At 43.0% G+C, this 19,984-nt stretch overlaps 1 protein-coding gene across 8 annotated transcripts in view; it reads left to right on the forward strand.

Moving 5' to 3' along the window:
• Nucleotides 1-19,984, forward strand: part of TRIO (trio Rho guanine nucleotide exchange factor) — a 376,190-nt gene that overhangs the window by 252,531 nt on the left and 103,675 nt on the right. For all 8 annotated transcript variants that reach the window (XM_057540126.1, XM_057540127.1, XM_057540124.1 and 5 more), the window contains exons 20-26: nucleotides 228-343; nucleotides 3,959-4,081; nucleotides 16,107-16,301; nucleotides 16,402-16,517; nucleotides 17,354-17,420; nucleotides 18,327-18,436; nucleotides 19,366-19,435. In XM_057540126.1, coding sequence (XP_057396109.1) covers nucleotides 228-343; nucleotides 3,959-4,081; nucleotides 16,107-16,301; nucleotides 16,402-16,517; nucleotides 17,354-17,420; nucleotides 18,327-18,436; nucleotides 19,366-19,435 — 797 coding nt within the window. The remainder of the gene's footprint in view (nucleotides 1-227; nucleotides 344-3,958; nucleotides 4,082-16,106; nucleotides 16,302-16,401; nucleotides 16,518-17,353; nucleotides 17,421-18,326; nucleotides 18,437-19,365; nucleotides 19,436-19,984) is intronic.

Genomic DNA, 19,984 nt, shown 5'->3' on the forward strand with positions numbered 1-19,984 from the left:
TGTCCAGTGATGTCAGTCCCAAGAGTAAACTGGAGTAAGAGAACGAGGAGAGGTCTGGACAGGCGTGTCAGGAAGGCCAGGCAGGCAGGCCGTGTGGCTCAGTGACTGATGCTCTGGCTCACAATGGCATTTGCGTTAAAATGTCTTTAAATAAAAATGAACGGGATTTTGTGGGTGTTTAGCTCGACGGCGAGCACCAACGTGCGGCTTTCTCTCCATCCTCTCAGATATCTTGAATGAACTCTTCCAGCGGGAGAACAGGGTGTTGCATTACTGGACCATGAGGAAGCGGCGGCTGGACCAGTGCCAGCAGTACGTGGTCTTTGAGCGAAGCGCCAAGCAGGTCAGCCATCCCACGGGCCCCCCGGCGCCCTCCTCCCCGCGCTCAGGCCTCCATCGTCAGACAGGCAGCTTCTGACATAGCAGCAGATGGGAAACCACTCCCTGATGATCAAAACAGCCTTGCCTTTTGCTTAACAGTTTGTTGCAAAAAAAAAAACCCCCCAGCCTCGTAGAAGTGTGTTACTCAGTGATTTTGGCCTCAACAGGTGTGCTATTCAGCTCTGCCCAGCTGCCGTCACCCCACAGTTAAGACAGCAAAGTACGAGCAGTCATGGTCATGATGAGTTAAGTCACTGTAAAATAATATGGTGGGCAGTTTTCCATGTTGGTGTACTTATATTTTCAAGACAAAATTTTGTTCTTCGGATAAACTGAGCTAAAATTAAGTAAGAAATGTGGCAGAATTTCTCAGAATTCAGTATACTCAAAAAAACGGTCATGCATTTGGCTAAGGCAAGAGGGTACGTTTGCCGTGTCCCCCCCCTCGGAAGTCACTTTGGGATCGGTGGCCAGTCGTGGAGATGATTTTAGGGTAAAGTCTGTCTGACTGTAACTCAAACAGGAAGATACCTGTCACTTCTCTCTGGCCTTAACAGTAGCATAAGAATCCGTGCCCATTAGTCCAGAATTTGGAGGGTCAGGAGGGAGTGGAAGGGAGAAGGCTTGTTCTCAGAACCCTCCGTGGGCCACCTCACATCCTCCGCATCCCCGGGGCCTCCTCAGGGCTGTCGGTCCCTGGTGACCATGTGTGACCTGCTCTGTCATCTGGCTCCACCTGGAAACCTGACATGTGCCTGACTCAGCATAGGCATTCGATAAAATCCTTTTAGCTCAAGAAAGATTACATTTTCCTCAGCACAGGATTCTCATTTGGGGAACATATTTTGTTGAATTTGGTAAATGTCAGTCTCTCATTGGGCAGCGCCCAGAGCAGCTCGGTGTCCCAGGGCGTGAGCAGGAGTTCGTGGTCCCTGGACCTGGCGCCCTGACCCGGCCTCTCCCTTGTCTTGACTGACTTTCCCAGATGCAGTTATCATATTCCCAGCAGGGGTGGCAAGCAGTAGTATTTTTTAATGTTTAAATTCCATTTTCTTAACATTTTATTTAAGGATAATCTAACCGTATTTCAGATTTATGGGGGCCTGATTTTATTTCTAATTAGAGATTATTTCATAATCTTTTCTCACATCTTTATCTCTCTGTTGAAAGACAAGGAGTCATTCAGCTACAGAGAACAAAATTGTAAATAATTCCCTTGACAGAGAGAAATAATGGAATATGCTGTTGCTTTTTCCTAAAGTCAGTTCACGTGCCAAAAATAAAATCATTCAGTTTCTGCCGTTACAGATGATGGCCTGTCAGCCCCGCGGCCCTGTAGGGTTGGCTTCTGTGCTGTACAATAGCAACAATCCCACAGTAAATACCGAGTTGCGGGTGGGGTGTGGCAGGTGACTTCCAGCCCCTGCTCTGCTCTGGGCGCCTCCTGCCTCTGGGCTCCTCCTCCCGGGCTGTCTGTGCCCCTCCCTCCCTTATCTCTGCCTCCGAAAGTTGGCTTTCAGTTCAGGGCTTGTTCTTGTTTCTCTTTCCTCTCTCCTTAGCTCTCACTGTTGGTGTCTCCCAGCCCTGACCTCCATTTCTGGTCTCCAGACGTAGAAACCCCAGCTCCCTCCTTGCGTCTCTCCACTTTGGCCTTAACCAAAGCAGAAGTGGACCCGGGACTCCCCGTCCGCCGTGTCCCCGCCCTCATCTTACCTGATTCCTGCCTTTCCCTCATCTTCCCAGCTTCACCCCTTCACCGGGGCCTGATGCAGCACATCTCCCACCTCCTCCGCCCCTCGGAGCCCTCACGGGTACCAGCCCAGCCGTGTCTCGTCTAAACCCCTGGACCGGTTTGCTAACCGGTGTTGCTTCTCTCTCTCACTCTCCACTCCAGTCCCTTTTCCATGTGGCAGCCCCATTCACTTCCAGACCAAAGTCCAAAGGCCTGTGGCCTCCGAGGGCCCCCTGTCGCCCTCCAGCCTCGCCTCCAGCCTCCCCCTCTGCAGGGCCCCTTTCCTCCCGAGCCCATCCCTTCTCAGCCTGCGGGTCGCTCCTGGTCACAAGGGCAGGGCCCAAGCCTCTCCCACCCCAGCGCCCCCCTCAGCACCTGCCTGCGTCGAGGGCGCTTGGGCACGATTCGCTGTGTGAACGGAGGAAGTAGGGACCTTTGAATAAACTGACCAAAATGCCTTTCTGCCTCGGTGCCCTGTCATTGTCGGCATTGTGTCAGAGATGGGATAGCCATGCTCGGGCAAAACGGAAGTAAATTCCCAGCCCGGAAGCTGCATAGTAAGTAATCTGGGTCGTGGCTTCCTTTTCATTTTTTTCTTCTAAAATGCCATAAATGCTGTGAAATATCTAACAGAGGCGGTGACGTTTCTGTTCCAAGACCAGCAAATCACAGCGGACGACTCAGATACTGTGAAGGGCAGATATGAAAGCTTCCGTGTTTTTATGTTTCTTTTCCATAGTGTTGCTTTTTCAGATGTGTATGTTTAAGTAAGATTTCACTTCAGATATTTGCACATAGAAGGAAAAAAATGGCTTCCATCTGAAAACATGAAAGAATAGGAGTCAGAATGTGTCCTTCTGTTGCCATCTGGACCTTGCCGGCCCCCTTCCTCCCAGGTGGGGTCATCTCTCTCCTACATCTGGGAGGTTAAGCCACTTCTGCCGGCATCTCCCCAGAGCATCTTTATGCATGATGATGTTCTGTAGGAGCCCCCAGAAGGCAGGTGAAGTGGGTGCACAGCTGAGTGCTCACTGAAGGCAGGAATAGGAAGAAACGGCTAACATTGTACATTTGAAAGCTGGGAGTTTGCATCTGCTTTCTTTTCCTTTTTTAAGTTAGAACACCCCAGGAAGGCTGTCAAGTCCCTCTGACGTGAATGTCTCATTATTCAGCAATGCGAGGGTCTCAGACTTCCCCTTCCCCACACTTTCTCAGTATTCTTGAGGGAGGCTATTCATTGGACTCTTATTGTCCTTTAGGTTCATGCTTATAAGAAACTCTTGAGCTTGTTATCGTTGATGCCTAAGCGACATGATTACAGTTTCCTAGAACGTCAACTTTTAATTTTGGAATTAAGATACATGTTTCAGAAGCTCATCTCCCTTTGAGGGAGTGTTTCTTTTTCTTTTTTTTTTTTTTTAAAGAAATTCACGGTCTTTTATTTATTTATTTATTTATTTATGACTGTGTTGAGTCTTCATTTCTGTGCGAGGGCTTTCTCTAGTTGCGGCAAGTGGGAACCACTCTTCATCGCGATGCGTGGGCCTCTCACTGTCGCGGCCTCTCTTGTTGCGGAGCACAGGCTCCAGACACGCAGGCTCAGTAGTTGTGGCTCACGGGCCTAGTTGCTCCGCGGCATGTGGGATCTTCCCAGACCAGGGCTCGAACCCGTGTCCCCTGCATTGGCAGGCAGATTCTCAACCACTGCGCCACCAGGGAAGCCCGAGGGAGTGTTTCTTGATGCGCCTGGGCTTGTGACTTTGCGTTTAAATGAGATCCTGAGGTACTGGGACTTGCTTCACCGACGTTCAGCCGTGAACATGTTTCCATTCCTTCCGTCTCTAGGCTTTGGAGTGGATCCATGACAGTGGGGAGTTCTACCTTTCCACACACACCTCCACGGGTTCGAGTATCCAGCACACCCAGGAGCTGCTAAAGGAGCACGAGGAGTTCCAGATCACGGCAAAGGTGAGCTCGCATTGGGTCAGTGCCTGCGTGCCTGCCTGGGTGCGTCCGAGATAACCTCGAACAGGATGCTTTGTGTAGAAGAGGTCTTTCTTAAAAATATCACTGAAGAAATACCTTATGCAATTGGAGGAACGGGGTGAGCCAGATGGACGGTTAGACCCTAATTTAGTGGTAATTCTAAGGCCTTTCACACTGTCCTCACTTGTCCGTTCGTTTATCTGTTTCCTCTTGTTCCTCTGATTTCTGGAAACGCCTCCCACCTCCTTCCTTTATTTTTTCTTTCTTCTTTGTCCTTTGCATTCTTCTCTTATTTTCGTTCTGTTTTATTTTCCAAGTATTTTCTGAGTACTTGCTATTTTTATGGAATACTGGTGTTCCCAGCCTGACTTAGATGGATCCTGTGCATGTTTCCTTTCCTCGTCTTGAACAGTGAAAACTGCTGCAGTAGCATCACGCCCAGTTGTCCAGTCACGAAGCTGTCTGGGTTTTATAGTTGGCAGAGTTTATGTCAGTGGCTGTGCATAGGCTTATGAAACTGGAAGCATTTTCACTTTTCTGCTGAATTAAATACATATTTATGGCATATGCAGTACATGTGACTGTGAATTTTTAAGCAGATATGTAAGAATTCACACATGGACATGACTGTTTTCTCAATTAAAATATTTGCAGGGGCTAATTCCTTCTTTTACCTCAAAACAATTTTGAGGCTTCTAGGCTTCCCTTCTCAACCTGTGGTGTTTTTGGTTTTGTTTTTCAAAGTTTTGAATATACATTCTATGTACTGTTTTCAGGAGCACCTCTGTTTTTGACGATAGAGTTAAGGTTTTAGAAAAAATTGGAAATTAATTCACATTTAAAAGTAGAAAATAAATGATGAAGCTGCATAATAATTTTTGGGTAAAAAGAAGTTTTCCTTAGGAGACACCTTCAAGATAGTGGAGGAGTAAGACGTGGAGATCATCGTCCTCCCCACAGATACATCAAAAGTACATCTACATGTGGAACAACTCCAACAGAACACCTACTGAACGCTGGCAGAAGACCTCAGACTTCCCAAAAGGCAAGAAACTCCCCACGTACCTGGCCATGTGGCTGACAGGGTCTTGGTGCTCCGGCCAGGTGTCAGGCCTGAGCCTGTGAGGTGGGAGAGCCAAGTACAGGACATTGGACCACCACAGACCTCCTGGCCCCACGTAACATCATTCGGCAAGAGCTCTCCCAGAGATCTCCATCTCAACGCTAAGACCCAGCTCCATTCAACAACCAGCAAGCCCCAGTGCTGGACACCCCATGCCAAACAACTAGCAAGACAGGAACACAACCCTACCCATTAACAGAGAGCCTGCCTAAAATCATAATAAGTTCACAGACACCCCAAAACACACCACCGGACATGGTCCTGCCCACCAGAAAGACAAGATCCAGCCTCATCCACCAGAACACAGGCACTAGTCCCCTCCACCAGGAAGCCTAGACAACCCACTGAACCAACCTTAGCCACTGGGGGCAGACTCCAAAAACAACAGGAACTACAAACCTGCAGCATGCGAAAAGGAGACCCCAAAAACAGTAAGTTAAAAGCAATATGAGAAGACACAGAAATAAGCAGCAGGTGAAGGAGCAAGGTAAAAACTCACCAAACCGAACAAATGAAGAGGAAATAGGCAGTGTACCTGAAAAAGAATTCAGAGTAATGATAGTAAAGATGATCCAAAATCTTGGAAATAGAATGGATAAAATACAAGAAACGTTTAACAAGGACCTAAAAGAACAAAAGAGCAAACAAACAATGATGAACAACACAATAAATGAAATTAAAAATTCTCTAGAAGGAATCAATAGCAGAATAACTGAGGCAAAAGAACAGATATGACCTGGAAGATAAAAGAGTTGAAATAACTACCACAGAGCAGAATAAAGAAAAAAGAATGAAAAGAATTGAGGACAGTCTCAGAGACTTCTGGGACAACATTAAATGCACCAGCGTTCGAATTATAGGGGTCCCAGAAGAAGAAGAGGAAAAGAAAGGGTGTGAGAAAATACTTGAGATTATAGTTGAACACTTCCCTAATACAGGAAAGGAAATAGTCCAGGAAGCACAGAGTCCCATACAGGATAAATCCAAAGAGAAACATGCAAAGACATATATTAATGAAACTATCAAAAATTAAATACAAAGAAAAAATGTTAAAAGCTGCAAGGGAAAAGCAACAAATAACATACAAGGGAATCCCCATAAGGTTAACAGCTGATTTTTCAGCAGAAACTGCAAGCCAGAAGGGAGTGGCAGGACATATTTAAAGTGATGAAAGGGAAAAACCTACAACCAAGATTACTCTACCCAGCAAGGATCTCATTCAGATTTGACGGAGAAATTAAAACCTTTACAGACGAGCAAAAGCTAAGAGAATTCAGCACCCCCAAACCAGCTTTACAACAAATGCTAAAGGAACTTCTCTAGGCAGGAAACATGAAAAGGAAAAGACCTACAATAACAAACCCAAAACAATTAAGAAAATGATAATAAGAACATACATATCGATAATCACCTTAAATGTAAATGGCTTAAATGCTCCAACCAAAAGACACAGACTGGCTGAATGGATACAAAAATAACACCCGTATACATCATTTCTACAAGAGACCCACTTCAGACCTAGCAACACATACAGACTGAAAGTGAGGGGATGGAAAAAGATATTCCATGCAAATGGAAATCAAAAGAAAGCTGGAGTAGCAATTCTCATATCAGACAAAATAGACTTTAAAATAAAGACTATTACAAGAGACAAAGAAGGACACTACATAATGATCAAGGGATCAATCCAAGAAGAAGATATAATAATTGTAAATATTTATGCACCCAACATAGGAGCACCTCAATACGCAAATGCTAACAGACATAAAAGGGAAAATCGACAGTAACACAGTAATAGTAGTGGACTTTAACACCCCGCTTTCATGAATGGAGAGATCAACCAAAATGAAAATAAATAAGGAAACACAAGCTTTAAGTGATACATTAAACAAGATGGACTTAATTGATATTTATAGGACATTCCATCCAAAAACAACAAAATGCACTTTCTTCACAAGTGCTCGTGGAACATTCTCCAGGATAGATCATATCTTGGGTCACAGATCACGCCTTGGTAATTTTAAGAAAATTGAAATCATATCAATTATCTTTTCTGACCACAACACTATGAGACTAGATATCAATTACAGGAAGAAAACTGTAAAAAATACAAACACATGGATGCTAAACAATACACTACTAAATAACCAAGAGATCACTGAAGAAATCAGAGAGGAAATCAAAAAATACCTGGAAACAAATGACAATGAAAACACAACGACCCAGAACCTATGGGATGCAGCAAGAGCAGTTTTAAGAGGGAAGTTTATAGCAGTACAGTCCTACCTCAAGAAACAAGAAACATCTCAAATAAACAACCTAACCTTACACCTAAAGCAATTAAGAGAGGAGAACAAAAAAATGCCAAAGTTAGCAGAAGGAAAGAAATCATAAAGATCAAATCAGAAATAAATGAAAAAGAAATGAAGGAAACAGTAGCAAAGATCAATAAATCTAAAAGCTGGTTCTTTGTGAAGATAAACAAAATTGATAAACCATTAGCCAGATTCATCAAGAAAAAAAGGAAGAAGACTCAAATCAACAGAATTAGAAATGAAAAAGGAGAAGTAACAAATGACACTGCAGAAATACAAAGGATCATGAGAGATTACTACAGGCAACTATATGCCAATAAAATGGACAGCCTAGAAGAAATGAACAAATTCTTAGAAAAGCACAACCTTCTGAGACTGAACCAGGAAGAAATAGAAAATATAAACCGACCACTCACAAGCACTGAAATTGAAACTGTGATTAAAAATCTTCCAGCAAACAAAAGCCCAGGACCAGATGGCTTCACAGGTGAATTCTGTCAAACATTTAGAGAAGAGCTAACACCTATCCTTCTCAAACTCTTCCAAAATATTGCAGAGGGAGGAACACTCCGAAATTCATTCTACCACCATGACCACCATCACCCTGATACCAAAACCAGACAAAGATGTCACAAAAAAAGAAAACTGCAGGCCAATATCAGTGATGAACATAGATGCAAAAATCCTCAACAAAATACTAGCAAACAGAATCCAACAGCACATTAAAAGGATCATACACCATGACCAAGTGGGCTTTATCCCAGGAATGCAAGGATTCTTCAATATATGCAAATCAATATGATACACCATATTAACAAATTGAAGGAGAAAAACCATATGATAATCTCAATAGATGCAGAAAAAGCTTTCGACAAAATTCAACACCCATTTATGATAAAAACTCTCCAGAAAGTAGACATAGCAGGAACTTGCCTCAACATAATAAAGGCCATATATGACAAACCCACAGCCAGCATCATTCTCAGTGATGAAAAACTGAAACCATTTCCAGTAAGATCAGGAACAAGACAAGGTTGCCCACTTTCACCACTATTATTTGACATAGTTTTGGAAGTTTTAGCCACAGCATTCAGGGAAGAAAAAGAAATAAAAGGAATACAAATTGGAAAAGAAGAAGTAAAACTGTAACTGTTTGCAGATGACATGATACTATACATAGAGAATCCTGAAGATGCCACCAGAAAACTACTAGAACTAATCAATGAATTTGGTAAGGTTGCAGGATACAAAATTAATGCACAGATATCTCTTGCATTCCTATACACTAATGATGAAAAATCGGAAAGAGAAATTAAGGAAACACTCCCATTTACCGTTGCAACAAAAAGAATAAAATACCTAGGAATAAACTCACCTAAGGAGACAAAAGACCTGTATGCAGGAAATTATAAGACACTGATGAAAGAAATTAAAGATGATAACAAACACATGGAGAGATATACCATGTTCTTGGATTGGAAGAATCAGCATGGTGAAAATGCCTCTACTACCCAAAGCAATCTACAGATTCAGTGCAATCCCTATCAAACTACCAATGGCATTTTTCACAGAACTGGAACAAAAGATATCACAGTTTGTATGGAAACACAAAAGACCCTGAATAGCCAAAACAATCTTGAGAAAGAAAAATGGGGCTGGAGCAATCAGGTTCCCCGACTTCAGACTATACTACAAAGCTACAGTAATCAAGACAGTGTGGTACTGGCACAGAAACAGAAATATAGATCAGTGGTACAGGATAGAAAGCCCAGAGATAAACCCATGCATATATGGTCACCTTATCTTTGATAAATGAGGCAAGAATATACAATGGAGAAAAGACAGCCTCTTCAGTAAGTGGTACTGGGCAAACTGGACAGCTACATGTAAAAGAATGAAATTAGAACACTCCCTAATACCATACACAAAAATAAACTCCAGATGGATTAAAGACCTAAATTTAAGGCCAGACACTATAAAACTCTTGGAGGAAAACATAGGCAGAACACTCTATGACATAAATCACAGCAAGATCCTTTTTGCCCCACCTCCTGGAGAAATGGATATAAAAACAAAAATAAACAAATGGGACCTAATGAAACTTAAAAGCTTTTGCACAACAAAGAAAACCATAAGACGACAAGACAGCACTCAGAATGGGAAAAAATATTTGCAAACGAAGCAATGGACAAAGGATTGATCTCCAAAATATACAAGGAGCTCATGCAGCTCAATATCAAAAAAACAAACAACCCAATCCAAAAATGGGCAGAAGACTTAAATAGACATTTCTCCAAAGTAGATATACAGATTGCCAACAAACGCATGAAAGGATGCTCAACATCACTAATCATTAGAGAAATGCAAGTCAGAACTACAATGAGGTATCACCTCACACCCGTCAGAATGACCATCATCAAAAAATTTACAAACAATAAATGCTGGAGAGGGTGTGGAGAAAAGGGAACCCTCTTGCACCGTTGGTGGGAATGTAAATTGATACAGCCACTGTGGAGAACAGTATGGAGGTTCCTTAAAAAACTAAAAATAGACCTACCATATGACCCAGCAATCTCACTACTGGGCGTATACCCTGAGAAAACTATAATTCAAAAAGAGTCATGTACCACAGTGTTCATTGCAGCTCTATTTACAGTAGCCAGGACATGGAAGCAACCTAAGTGTCCATCGACAGACGAATGGATAAAGAAGATGTGGCACATATATACAATGGAATATTACTCAGCCATACAAAGAAACGAAATTGAGTTATTTGTAGTGAGTTGGATGGACCTAGAGTCTGTCATACAGAATGAAGTAAGTCAGAAAGAGAAAAACAAATACTGTATGCTAACACATATATATGGAATCTAAAAAAAAGGTTCTGAAGAACCTAGGGGCAGGGCAGGACAGGAATAAAGGCGCAGATGTAGAGAATGGACTTGAGGATACGGGGAGGGGGAAGGGTAAGCTGGGACAACGTGAGAGAGTGGCATTGACATATATACACTACCAAATGTAAAATAGCTGGAGGGAAGCAGCTGCATAGCACAGGGAGATCAGCTCGGTGCTTTGTGACCACCTAGAGGGGTGGGATAGGGAAGGTGGGAGGGAGACGCAAGAGGGAGGAGATATGGGGATATATGTATATGTACAGCTGATTCACTTTGTTATACAGCAGAAACTAACACAACAATGTAAAGCAATTATCCTCCAATAAAGATGTTAAAAAAAATAAAATAAAATAAAAGGTTATATTGGAAAAAAAAACAACAAAAAAAGAAGTGGTGTATATGTACTACTGTATTTAAAAAGGATAACCAACGAAGACCTACTGTATAGCACAGGGAACTCTGCTCAGTGTTATGTGGCAGCCTGGATGGGAGGGGAGTCTGGGGGAGAATGGATACATGTATATGTATGGCTGAGTCGCTTTGCTGTGCACCTGAAACTATCACAACATTGTTAATTGGCTATACCCCAATATAAAATTAAAACTTAAAAAAAAGAAGTGTTCCTGTACAGTAAAAAGATTGGATTTCTTGTGTGGCCCTTGACTTGGCTTTGAAAACGTATCCATGGGGAATGTTTAAATCGTTTAGAATGACAACAGCTACTTTGTATTATGTTTATTTTTACTCTTTCATACATTCTGTAACCGTTTCTGACTCCTGCTGTTCTTCCTGGGGCTCTCTTCTCAGCTCCCCTCCACCTCAAGCTGTACTTTTTCCATTCGGGCTCTTGGTGCCGGGCTGTGGGAACCGCTGGTCTCTGTTCTGGAGGACACACGGTCCAGCGGGGCTCAGTGGGGAGGCCTGGCAGCAGGAGCATGTGGGTAGGGCGAGCCACACCCAGAGGGGCCATAAGCGCTCCGAGGGCGCCCCCGCCCGCTCGGTTGAGGGGAGCTGGCCTGTCGTACCTCTGCAGGTAAGGATCATATCTTTTCCTTCCTCTAGCTGCAGCACATGTTTGGCCGTATAATTCTTATTTTTTGTTAAGAATTGGATAATAAATACAGTTATTATGTGCCTTATATGATTTATATTTGTTTCATTGAATGTCCTTTGGTTATAGATAGTAAGAAAATGCCTAAGATACCACTCAGGTAGATTCGAGCTTCGCTCCTTTGCACTGACTTAAATTTCCATGGAGGCTCCACTCTGCAAGCCACGTGTAAGCCACGCAGCTGTTCACTGCCCAGCTCCAGGGGGCACCATGCCATGCACACGGGTTGTGGTGGGAACGTCGTCACCTAGAGCCGAGTGGCGTGGCAGCTTTGTGCCACCAGTGGGGCACGGACAAAGGGATTTTTCCATTATTTCTAGTTTTCCCTTTTCCTCAGACGTGGGTTATGGTTTTTGGAAGAATGAGCAGTAACAGGCATAGTTTTGCCTGTATTTTATTTAAAAAATAAGCATCTAAAATCATAGGTGGCATCTGATCTTTCTGTTTCCCAAATAGAGCTGTTTCTTTTGTTGGGTATATTGAATTCGTTTCGCTAAGAGGAACTGATAGGTTTTGAAAAGAGCACCTCTGAGGTTTTTTTCTTAGCATTTTTTCTTTGGTTTCTGGCTCCTTTTCTTTTAACCAGAAAGCACCTGCTTCGGTGCTTGGAGACATCATTTAGTTTCGTGTTGAAATGATGCTCTTGCTTGCCTTCTGTCCCTCTGTCTTAGTGTCTTCTCAGAAGTCATTTTTCTCTTGTTACTTAGAGAATCCTTCGTTCTGACATGACGTCTTCCGATTCAGTAGTTACATAATTAGTATGGTAACATTTTTAGGGTTAATGGAGATGAAACCTCTTGTCACTATCTGATTAAGACTCAGCTTGATTCCTTTGCAACTCAAGGCAGTAATTTCTCAAAATGCTTTTAAGCACCACCAGCATCCAGGCCATGGGTGTTTACTTAAAAGCAGATTTCTGTCCTCACCAGGCACGTACTGACTTGGACTCTCTGGGGGCAAGGCTTGAAAAGGAGCATTTCTAACAAGCCCACCAGGTGGTTTTTATGCACACTCAAGTTTGAAACCCACTGCCTTACTAAGACCTTCACAACTTTGTCCCCAATGCCAAATGCCTTATTTTGCTAGAAAGTGTCTGAGACCATTGAATGTGCATCCTTTCTGGGTTTCTGATTACCCGGGAACAAGGTGAGTAAAGCTCTTGTGCGCATGTGGACATAAACGTTTGGTCTGCCTTTATTTTTCTCCAGCCCCTTGATTATGCCTAAAGACGAGGTGGTTCAGATTACATTTGCACTCTTCAAAAATGAAAGTCTGCTTTCATAACAATCTCTTATACAAGCAAGGAGGCAGCTGTGTCCTGATAGTGAAGGGCAAGCAAGAGTTGTTCAATGAAAATGCTAGGTGCCAAGCAGTGCTTATCGTAGGCATTTATGCAAAAAAGGAAAGGGAGAAAAATACACACATATTATACATACACGTACTTGCTTGTATGTAATAAAACATCTCGGGGGTGATACCCAAGAAGCTGATACAGGTAACAGGTGAATGTGGAGTGAGAAGGCTTTTCACGTTGTGTCCTTTTGTACCTTTTGAATTCTGTGAATGCATTTTAAAAATACCAGTTAAAACAAAAATACACCGTTATAAAAGGTTCATGGATTAGCAGGTTCGTCCTACGTAATTTTGATCACACCATTCATTCACTCAACAATTGTTTATTGGCCTCTACAGTATACCAGGAACCACTCATTGGTGCAGAGCTCATGGATTGCACATTCTAGTTAGAGAAACAAGCAATAACATGATCAATAGTAAATATATATATACATACATGTTAAATAATAAGAGAAAAAGTCACAGGGGAGGGGTGGGTTGCCATCTTTGATAGAGAGGCTACGGCAGGTCTCCTCAAGAAGCCTCTGGCTATCAGATGAGCACTTTTGTTTAAATGAAGTTTACAAATGGAAGACTTATAGATCTACCAGGCTTTGCCTATAGGAAACCTTTTGTTCTGTATCTAATTTCATAGAATCAGCCTATTGGTGTCACATGCTTGCAACTAGTCTGTTTTGTGATGTGTTTTTGACATGTATGAAAATCTTCCTTTAGTTTCTTGGTGGCTTTTGTTTTCTGTTTAATGTAGGTAAGATGAATTATCTTTTTTATCTTCACTTCTATGTCCCCACTGCTTAGAGCATGAAATAACTTTCTTAACCCCCTTAAAGATTAAGGGGCCCTTGGACAACACGGTGTTGAACTGTGTGGGTCCACTTATACTCGGATTTTTGTCAACAAATACGTACTATAGTACTGCCTGATCCCATTGAAGCCTCGGATGTGGACTGCATGGAGGCGGGGTGAGAAGTGAGGTGCAGGGGTCAGCACCCCAACCCCTGAGTTGTTCAAGGGTCAGCTGTTTGCAGTGCGCTCCACTGATGTCATTCATGACAGTGGAAAAGAAATGCTTAAATGGTGGTAAAACACAACTTCCCTGTGCTTTTCAGAAGGTTAACATCTTGGTAAACAGCAAAACCTTCTTTAGGCAACCTGATTTTTTAAAAATCCTGTATCAGCCGTGTTAATTCTCTTTGATATTAAAATTTAATAATGTTTCTAACTTAAATCCCTTTTGGAATTTATGCTTCCAAGTCGAAGCTTTGATTTCTTACTTCCTTGATGTATAATTAGGCTTGTCTTAACCAGAAAGGTATCGTGTTGATCACAAGTCAGAAGGTTTGTTTGACAGATATTTTCCTTTTAGCTCACTCTAGGTTGAGTTCATTTCCACACAAGATGAAGGCCCTAAAAACTTTCAGAGTGTTTTGTTTGGCTGACTTTCTCCAATAAACAGCTTTTACACAATTTGCAATAGCAGTTCTTTTCACAGAGGTATTAATGTCTCTGGAGTTCTGTTTTCCTGTAGTTTTTTTGTAAAGTATGTATTCATGCCAGTTAAAAGTAACTACCACTCCCATTAAAGTTGCAGGTGTATACACACTTGCATAAAGGATCTAATGTTAATTTATTATCTCAATAAATATTTGGTAGATGGCCACCACGTGCCAGACACGTAGAAGGTGTGTGAGATACTAGGGAACAGAGTGAGCAAATGTCCCTGGCTGCTGGCAGGTGCATTCTAACCAGGAGAGAGACAGGCGGCGATCTGAGCAAGTGAATTCCACCTCTTTGGAGGGCGAGGCGTGCTGTGGGGCAGAGCAGAGCAGGCAGGGTGAGGGAGGCGCGTGGCAGTCGTGAGGGTTAGGGAGGCCGGTGAGAAGTGGCCGTTATTCGAGCAAAGCGTGAAGGAACCATGAGGACGTCCAGGGGGACAGCATTCCGGGCGGAAGGGGCACCGGTGCACAGAGGCGGAGGCCAGCAAGCCTGGAGGGGTGGTGGGCAAGCTGGACCCTGTGGAGGAGCCCGGGGTTGGGGGGGGGTGTCGTGTAGAGTCTGAGGATGCTCGCAGCTGGCTCTGCAGGCTGCCTAGTGAACTCTGCTCAGAACTTTTACTGTACAAAGTAAGATAGTTTATCCAGGTTTTGAACCCTGACCGCCTTCCTTTGGGGGATTTTTAAAGTCAATTTCCTGAGTGTTAGTCATAAAGATTTTCTAGTTAAAGCCTAAGTGAGAAAAGCAGGTTCCATAGCAGAAGAGTAACTGTACTCTTACGAAGTGCCAGTGGGAATGTTGAAGGAAGCCTAAGGACTAAATGAAATGGTAACAACTAATGATATAAGTAGTAAGTCATAATGAGTGAAATAATAAATGAAACGGATGTGACGAAAAATCTGTTGAAGAATCAGATTTGAGTGAAATCACTGCCGTATGTATGTATGTATCTATCCATCTATCTATCGGACCAGTGTTTTATGGTTATCCTTGGCTATAAAAGTAGGAAAGTCATACTTAAAGATCTTTCTGTGTGCATATAAAATGAAATAAGTGTATTTCTGAGAGAGAGTTTTAAAACAGGGACTAAGTTTAAAATACCTCTATGAAGGCAGCTTCCCTAGTCGTGACTTTTCCTCCGGGTCTACTGAGAATTAAAGAAGAAACAAGCGCATGCTGTGATGCCGCAGCATCAGGGATTTGGTTGAGTATCTGCGGGGGGCGGCGGCGGGGGCTTAGCCACATAGGCTCCAGGAGAACAAAAATCTCAGCCAGCTGCTGCCCTAAAAGGGCTTTCGGTCTAACTGGGGACACAGAATAAACAAGTGTAAGGCGGGAGGTGTCTGTAAGCAGTACCTCCCGCCTTCACAGGAGGAGCGTCGTGGAATGTAGAGGCCGTCCCGAGTGAGCACCCACCTGTTCATTCTGCAGAGTGACCGAGCATCCACCAGGTGAAGACACCGTCCAAAGACAGTCCAGGCTTTTTCCTCGAGGTCATAAAAATGCCATTCATTGCGGAAGAGCTGAGGAAACGGAGCCAGTCTAGGATCGGGGAGATGAATTGGGTGGACTGAGGGTTTCAGTCTGAGTTTCTGTCACCAGCAATTATTTTCCTGTTCAGAGCTCAGAGTTGTAGGCAAGTTGCCACTATGTTTCTGGTTTCTGGCAGTTGGGTTCATTTGCTTCACAATACTTTCCTGTTGTTTTTTTGCAGCAAACCAAAGAGAGAGTGAAGCTATTGATACAGCTGGCTGATGGCTTTTGTGAAAAGGGGCATGCCCATGCAGCAGAGATAAAAAAATGTGTCACTGCCGTGGATAAGAGGTACAGAGATTTCTCTCTGCGGATGGAGAAGTACAGGACCTCTTTGGAGAAAGCCCTGGGGATTTCTTCAGATTCCAACAAATCGGTAAATTGCTTTGTGCAAACTGAATAAATGACTGTTTTCTCCTTCGTGTACTGTTTGTCGATTTAATTAACTGAAGTTCATTGACTCCCTTATTACACAGAGTAAAAGTCTTCAGCTAGATATCATTCCGGCCAGTATCCCCGGGTCAGAGGTGAAACTCCGTGATGCCGCTCATGAACTTAATGAAGAAAAACGGAAATCTGCCCGCAGGAAAGAGTAAGCTTGTCTTTAAGAACCTGCCAGGATTCATTGAAAAAGTGAAGAAAATGTCACTTGGGCAAAGATGCTTACTTCTGTGTGTGCTTTGAAATCAAGCAGTGTTAATACTTTTCATTGCTCTGAATGTGCTTAGTTTTTACAGCAAAAATGCCACCGTGTCCACTGTCCCCTTGTCACCTGATGCAGAAACAGTATCCTGTTGTTTTTGTCCATGCACCCCCATTTCATATGTGGTTGACAAGTTGTTTTAGTGTTATTTGTCATCAATAGGTCATGAGTAATAATACTAAGGAGAAGAAATTAATAACACAAGTGCAGCTGTTTGGAAGTTGCTGATTAGTAAACTGTACTAGATATTAATAAAGACAAAAGATTGCCCTAAACCAGTGGTTCTCAGTCGGGGCCGGCTTTGTCGCCCCGGAGGGACATTTGGCAATATGTGGAGACATTTTTGGTTGTCACCCAGTGGGGAGGGGGGAGGGCTACTGGCATCTAGTGGGCAGAACCAGGGATGCTGCGAAACGTTTTATAATGCACAGGACAGTCCTACAGCAAAGCATCCTCCAGCCCCAAACGTCAATACTGCCAAGTTGAGAAACCATGACCAGTAGGTACCTTAACAAAATTTTTTCCAGAATGTGTTTTCCTTTGAATTGGTTACTGGATACTGTTAATTCTTCTATCTATTCTTGCTTTAATTCTCCAGAACATATCACTGACTAATGCTTTTTCAACCACCTTATTTTTTCATAGACCCTAAAAGTAAATAGTTAAAATAAGCACGTATCCTGACTGTGAACTAAACTAGTTGCTGTCTTTTCCTCTGCTTTAAGGTTCATAATGGCTGAGCTAATTCAAACTGAAAAGGCTTACGTAAGAGACCTCCGGGAGTGTATGGATGTAAGTAAGTTTTTCTGCTTATTTATTTAGATGGAGTATAGTGTTGCTGTTTATTCTTACCTGTTGGCAGTTCTTAAAATAATCACGTTTTGTTGTTATTTTTGAGATTTGAAGTGTGCACGAGCCGCCTTCTGTGCATGTTTCTGCACTTCTGTGAAGTTCTAGGCGTGTTTTTGCTCATTACAGAGATGATACAGCACTAATCCTCTCATTCCATTTACCACATGATGGCCTGGCTGACATTCTCTCTGTGTAGAATTTTACAGCAGCTTCAGAGAAATGTGCCTACCGATTATGATTGGCACCTGATGCTCAGTAGTTTAACGAATATTTGCTGTACCTTGTGGAGTAGGTTTATCCCAAAATTTGAAGCTGGGAATACATTTAGAGCTGCAAAGTGTGGAAACTATTCTCAAGTATTAATAACTGAGATTTTTTTAAAATTTTATTTATTTATTTATTTATGGCTGTGTTGGGTCTTCGTTTCTGCGCGAGGGCTTTATCTAGTTGCGGCAAGCGGGGGCCACTCTTCATCGCGGTGCGCGGGCCTCTCACTATCGCGGCCTCTCTTGTTGCGGAGCGCAGGCTCCAGACGCGCAGGCTCAGCAATTGTGGCTCAGGGGCCTAGTTGCTCCGCAGCATGTGGGATCTTCCCAGACCAGGGCTCGAACCCATGTCCCCTGCATTGGCAGGCAGATTCTCAACCACTGCACCACCAGGGAAGCCCACAACTGAGATTTTTAAAAAATAGTTCCTCATGTTTTTTTTGCAAAAGGTTGTATTGTTAAGATATATTTTCAATTATACATTAACTCTGGGTACGTATTTACAGAGGTCAGGAGTACCTGTTTCTTGAAGATGAGGTATGGGTTTTCCTCTAACCCTCTCTGTTTCCCTCCCGGCCAGACCTACCTGTGGGAAATGACCAGTGGTGTGGAGGAGATCCCGCCTGGCATTGTGAACAAAGAGCTCATTATCTTCGGGAACATGCAGGAAATCTATGAGTTTCACAATAAGTGAGTGGCTTTATCTTTGGGGACCTCATTAGCTACTCTGGAAATCTGTGCTGAAGTTTCATGACAAATGAAAGTTTCCAATAAATAAGCATAGATTCCAGTGATTTTGTTGAAATTTGAAGGAGGCCTGCCAGACTTGCTTCACAAGGACAGACATTCTAGAGACTATTTTAGCAGAGACTCAACTTTGTATTTACTTTTTATAGAAATGAGATTAGGAAAACAAACCTGTTTTTTTAGGAACCCTAACTTCTCTCAAGCCTTTGTCATCAGCTGCTGCATCAGTTACTTCTTAGGGTTCAAAGAAAGAATTGCCCTCTGTGGGCTGCTGGCTGGTGTTTGGTCTTTCCTAATAAGAAGGAGGAAGGAACTGAGGACTGAACAGATGTGTAGTGTGACCAAAATAAAGTGCACTTTCCACAGGCCATAGGAGGCACATGGTTTTATTTTCAAGATCAAAAAAAAAGGCAGCAGAAGCTCCTCTAGGTGGAGTCTTTGCAGCCCAAATAGCCTGTGGAAAGATGATGCTGGACCAGAGCAGGCGGTGTCTTCCTTGCTTCCCTGCCGCCGACCCCAGCAAGGACGCTAGCATCTAAACGGGTTCTCTAGGTTGAGTGTTTACCTCCCTAAATTATGTCCTTAGCTACTAAACATACCACTTCCCCAGAAGTAAGCTACTGTTGAAAGTGTTCAAAGGCTAAACTGGTTAACTCTTTGAAAGTCGCAATACCTTACCCTAGTTCAGAGCACTTGCTCTACATTTTGTTAAGTTAAAATCTAGAAGTTACAGTTTTCACTGCATTTGATTAAAATGATGAAGTTTGACATCGTCTGAATTCACAGTATGTTTGGTCTAATTCCCGGCATATTGCACTAGTCAAATGTTTTAAAACACCGTAATCATTTAGTATCGTTTTCTCTCTCTGCAGCATATTCCTAAAAGAGCTGGAAAAATATGAACAGTTGCCAGAGGACGTTGGACATTGCTTTGTAACTTGGGTAATGAAACCTCAGCTGCTTGTTCTGTCACAGTTGCTTTGAGGGAAGTTGGAAGGAATACTGTTCATTTCTCAAGTGTCGCCATTTTCTCCTGGTGTCTACAGAGAGAGAAGTAGACTTTACCTCAAAGAATTACGTTCTCCAGCTAGTTATTAATGTGGAATAAGCTTTTTATTGATAGTCGTGATGGTTTGAAATAGAATGTTGAGTTAGTGTGCCAGGCCTCTTCGTGGCCCTGGGGATTCGCAGGTAAATCATGAGTGCCCAGCCCTGCCTGGGAGGATTGTGCGGTCGGGAGGGAGGGAAGGAGGCAAGTGACCTGGTGATCAGGCCCTGCTCTCTAAGTGTGACACTCACGTTTGCACATAGCATCATGGGAAGAGGGGCCGGCATCCAGCCCCGACTCTCCAGGCCAGGCGAGGACGTGTGTCCTATTAGCAGGATGTGTTTCTTATTTTAATAGCTTTCTTTATAAAGTAGGGTTTCTTAAATTGGGGGCTTGAATTTCATTTATACACACAGCTTCTTTTCTACACAGAAGTTTATCAG

The sequence above is a fragment of the Balaenoptera acutorostrata genome, chromosome 2, assembly GCF_949987535.1.
Source record: "Balaenoptera acutorostrata chromosome 2, mBalAcu1.1, whole genome shotgun sequence".
NCBI lineage: Eukaryota > Metazoa > Chordata > Mammalia > Artiodactyla > Balaenopteridae > Balaenoptera > Balaenoptera acutorostrata.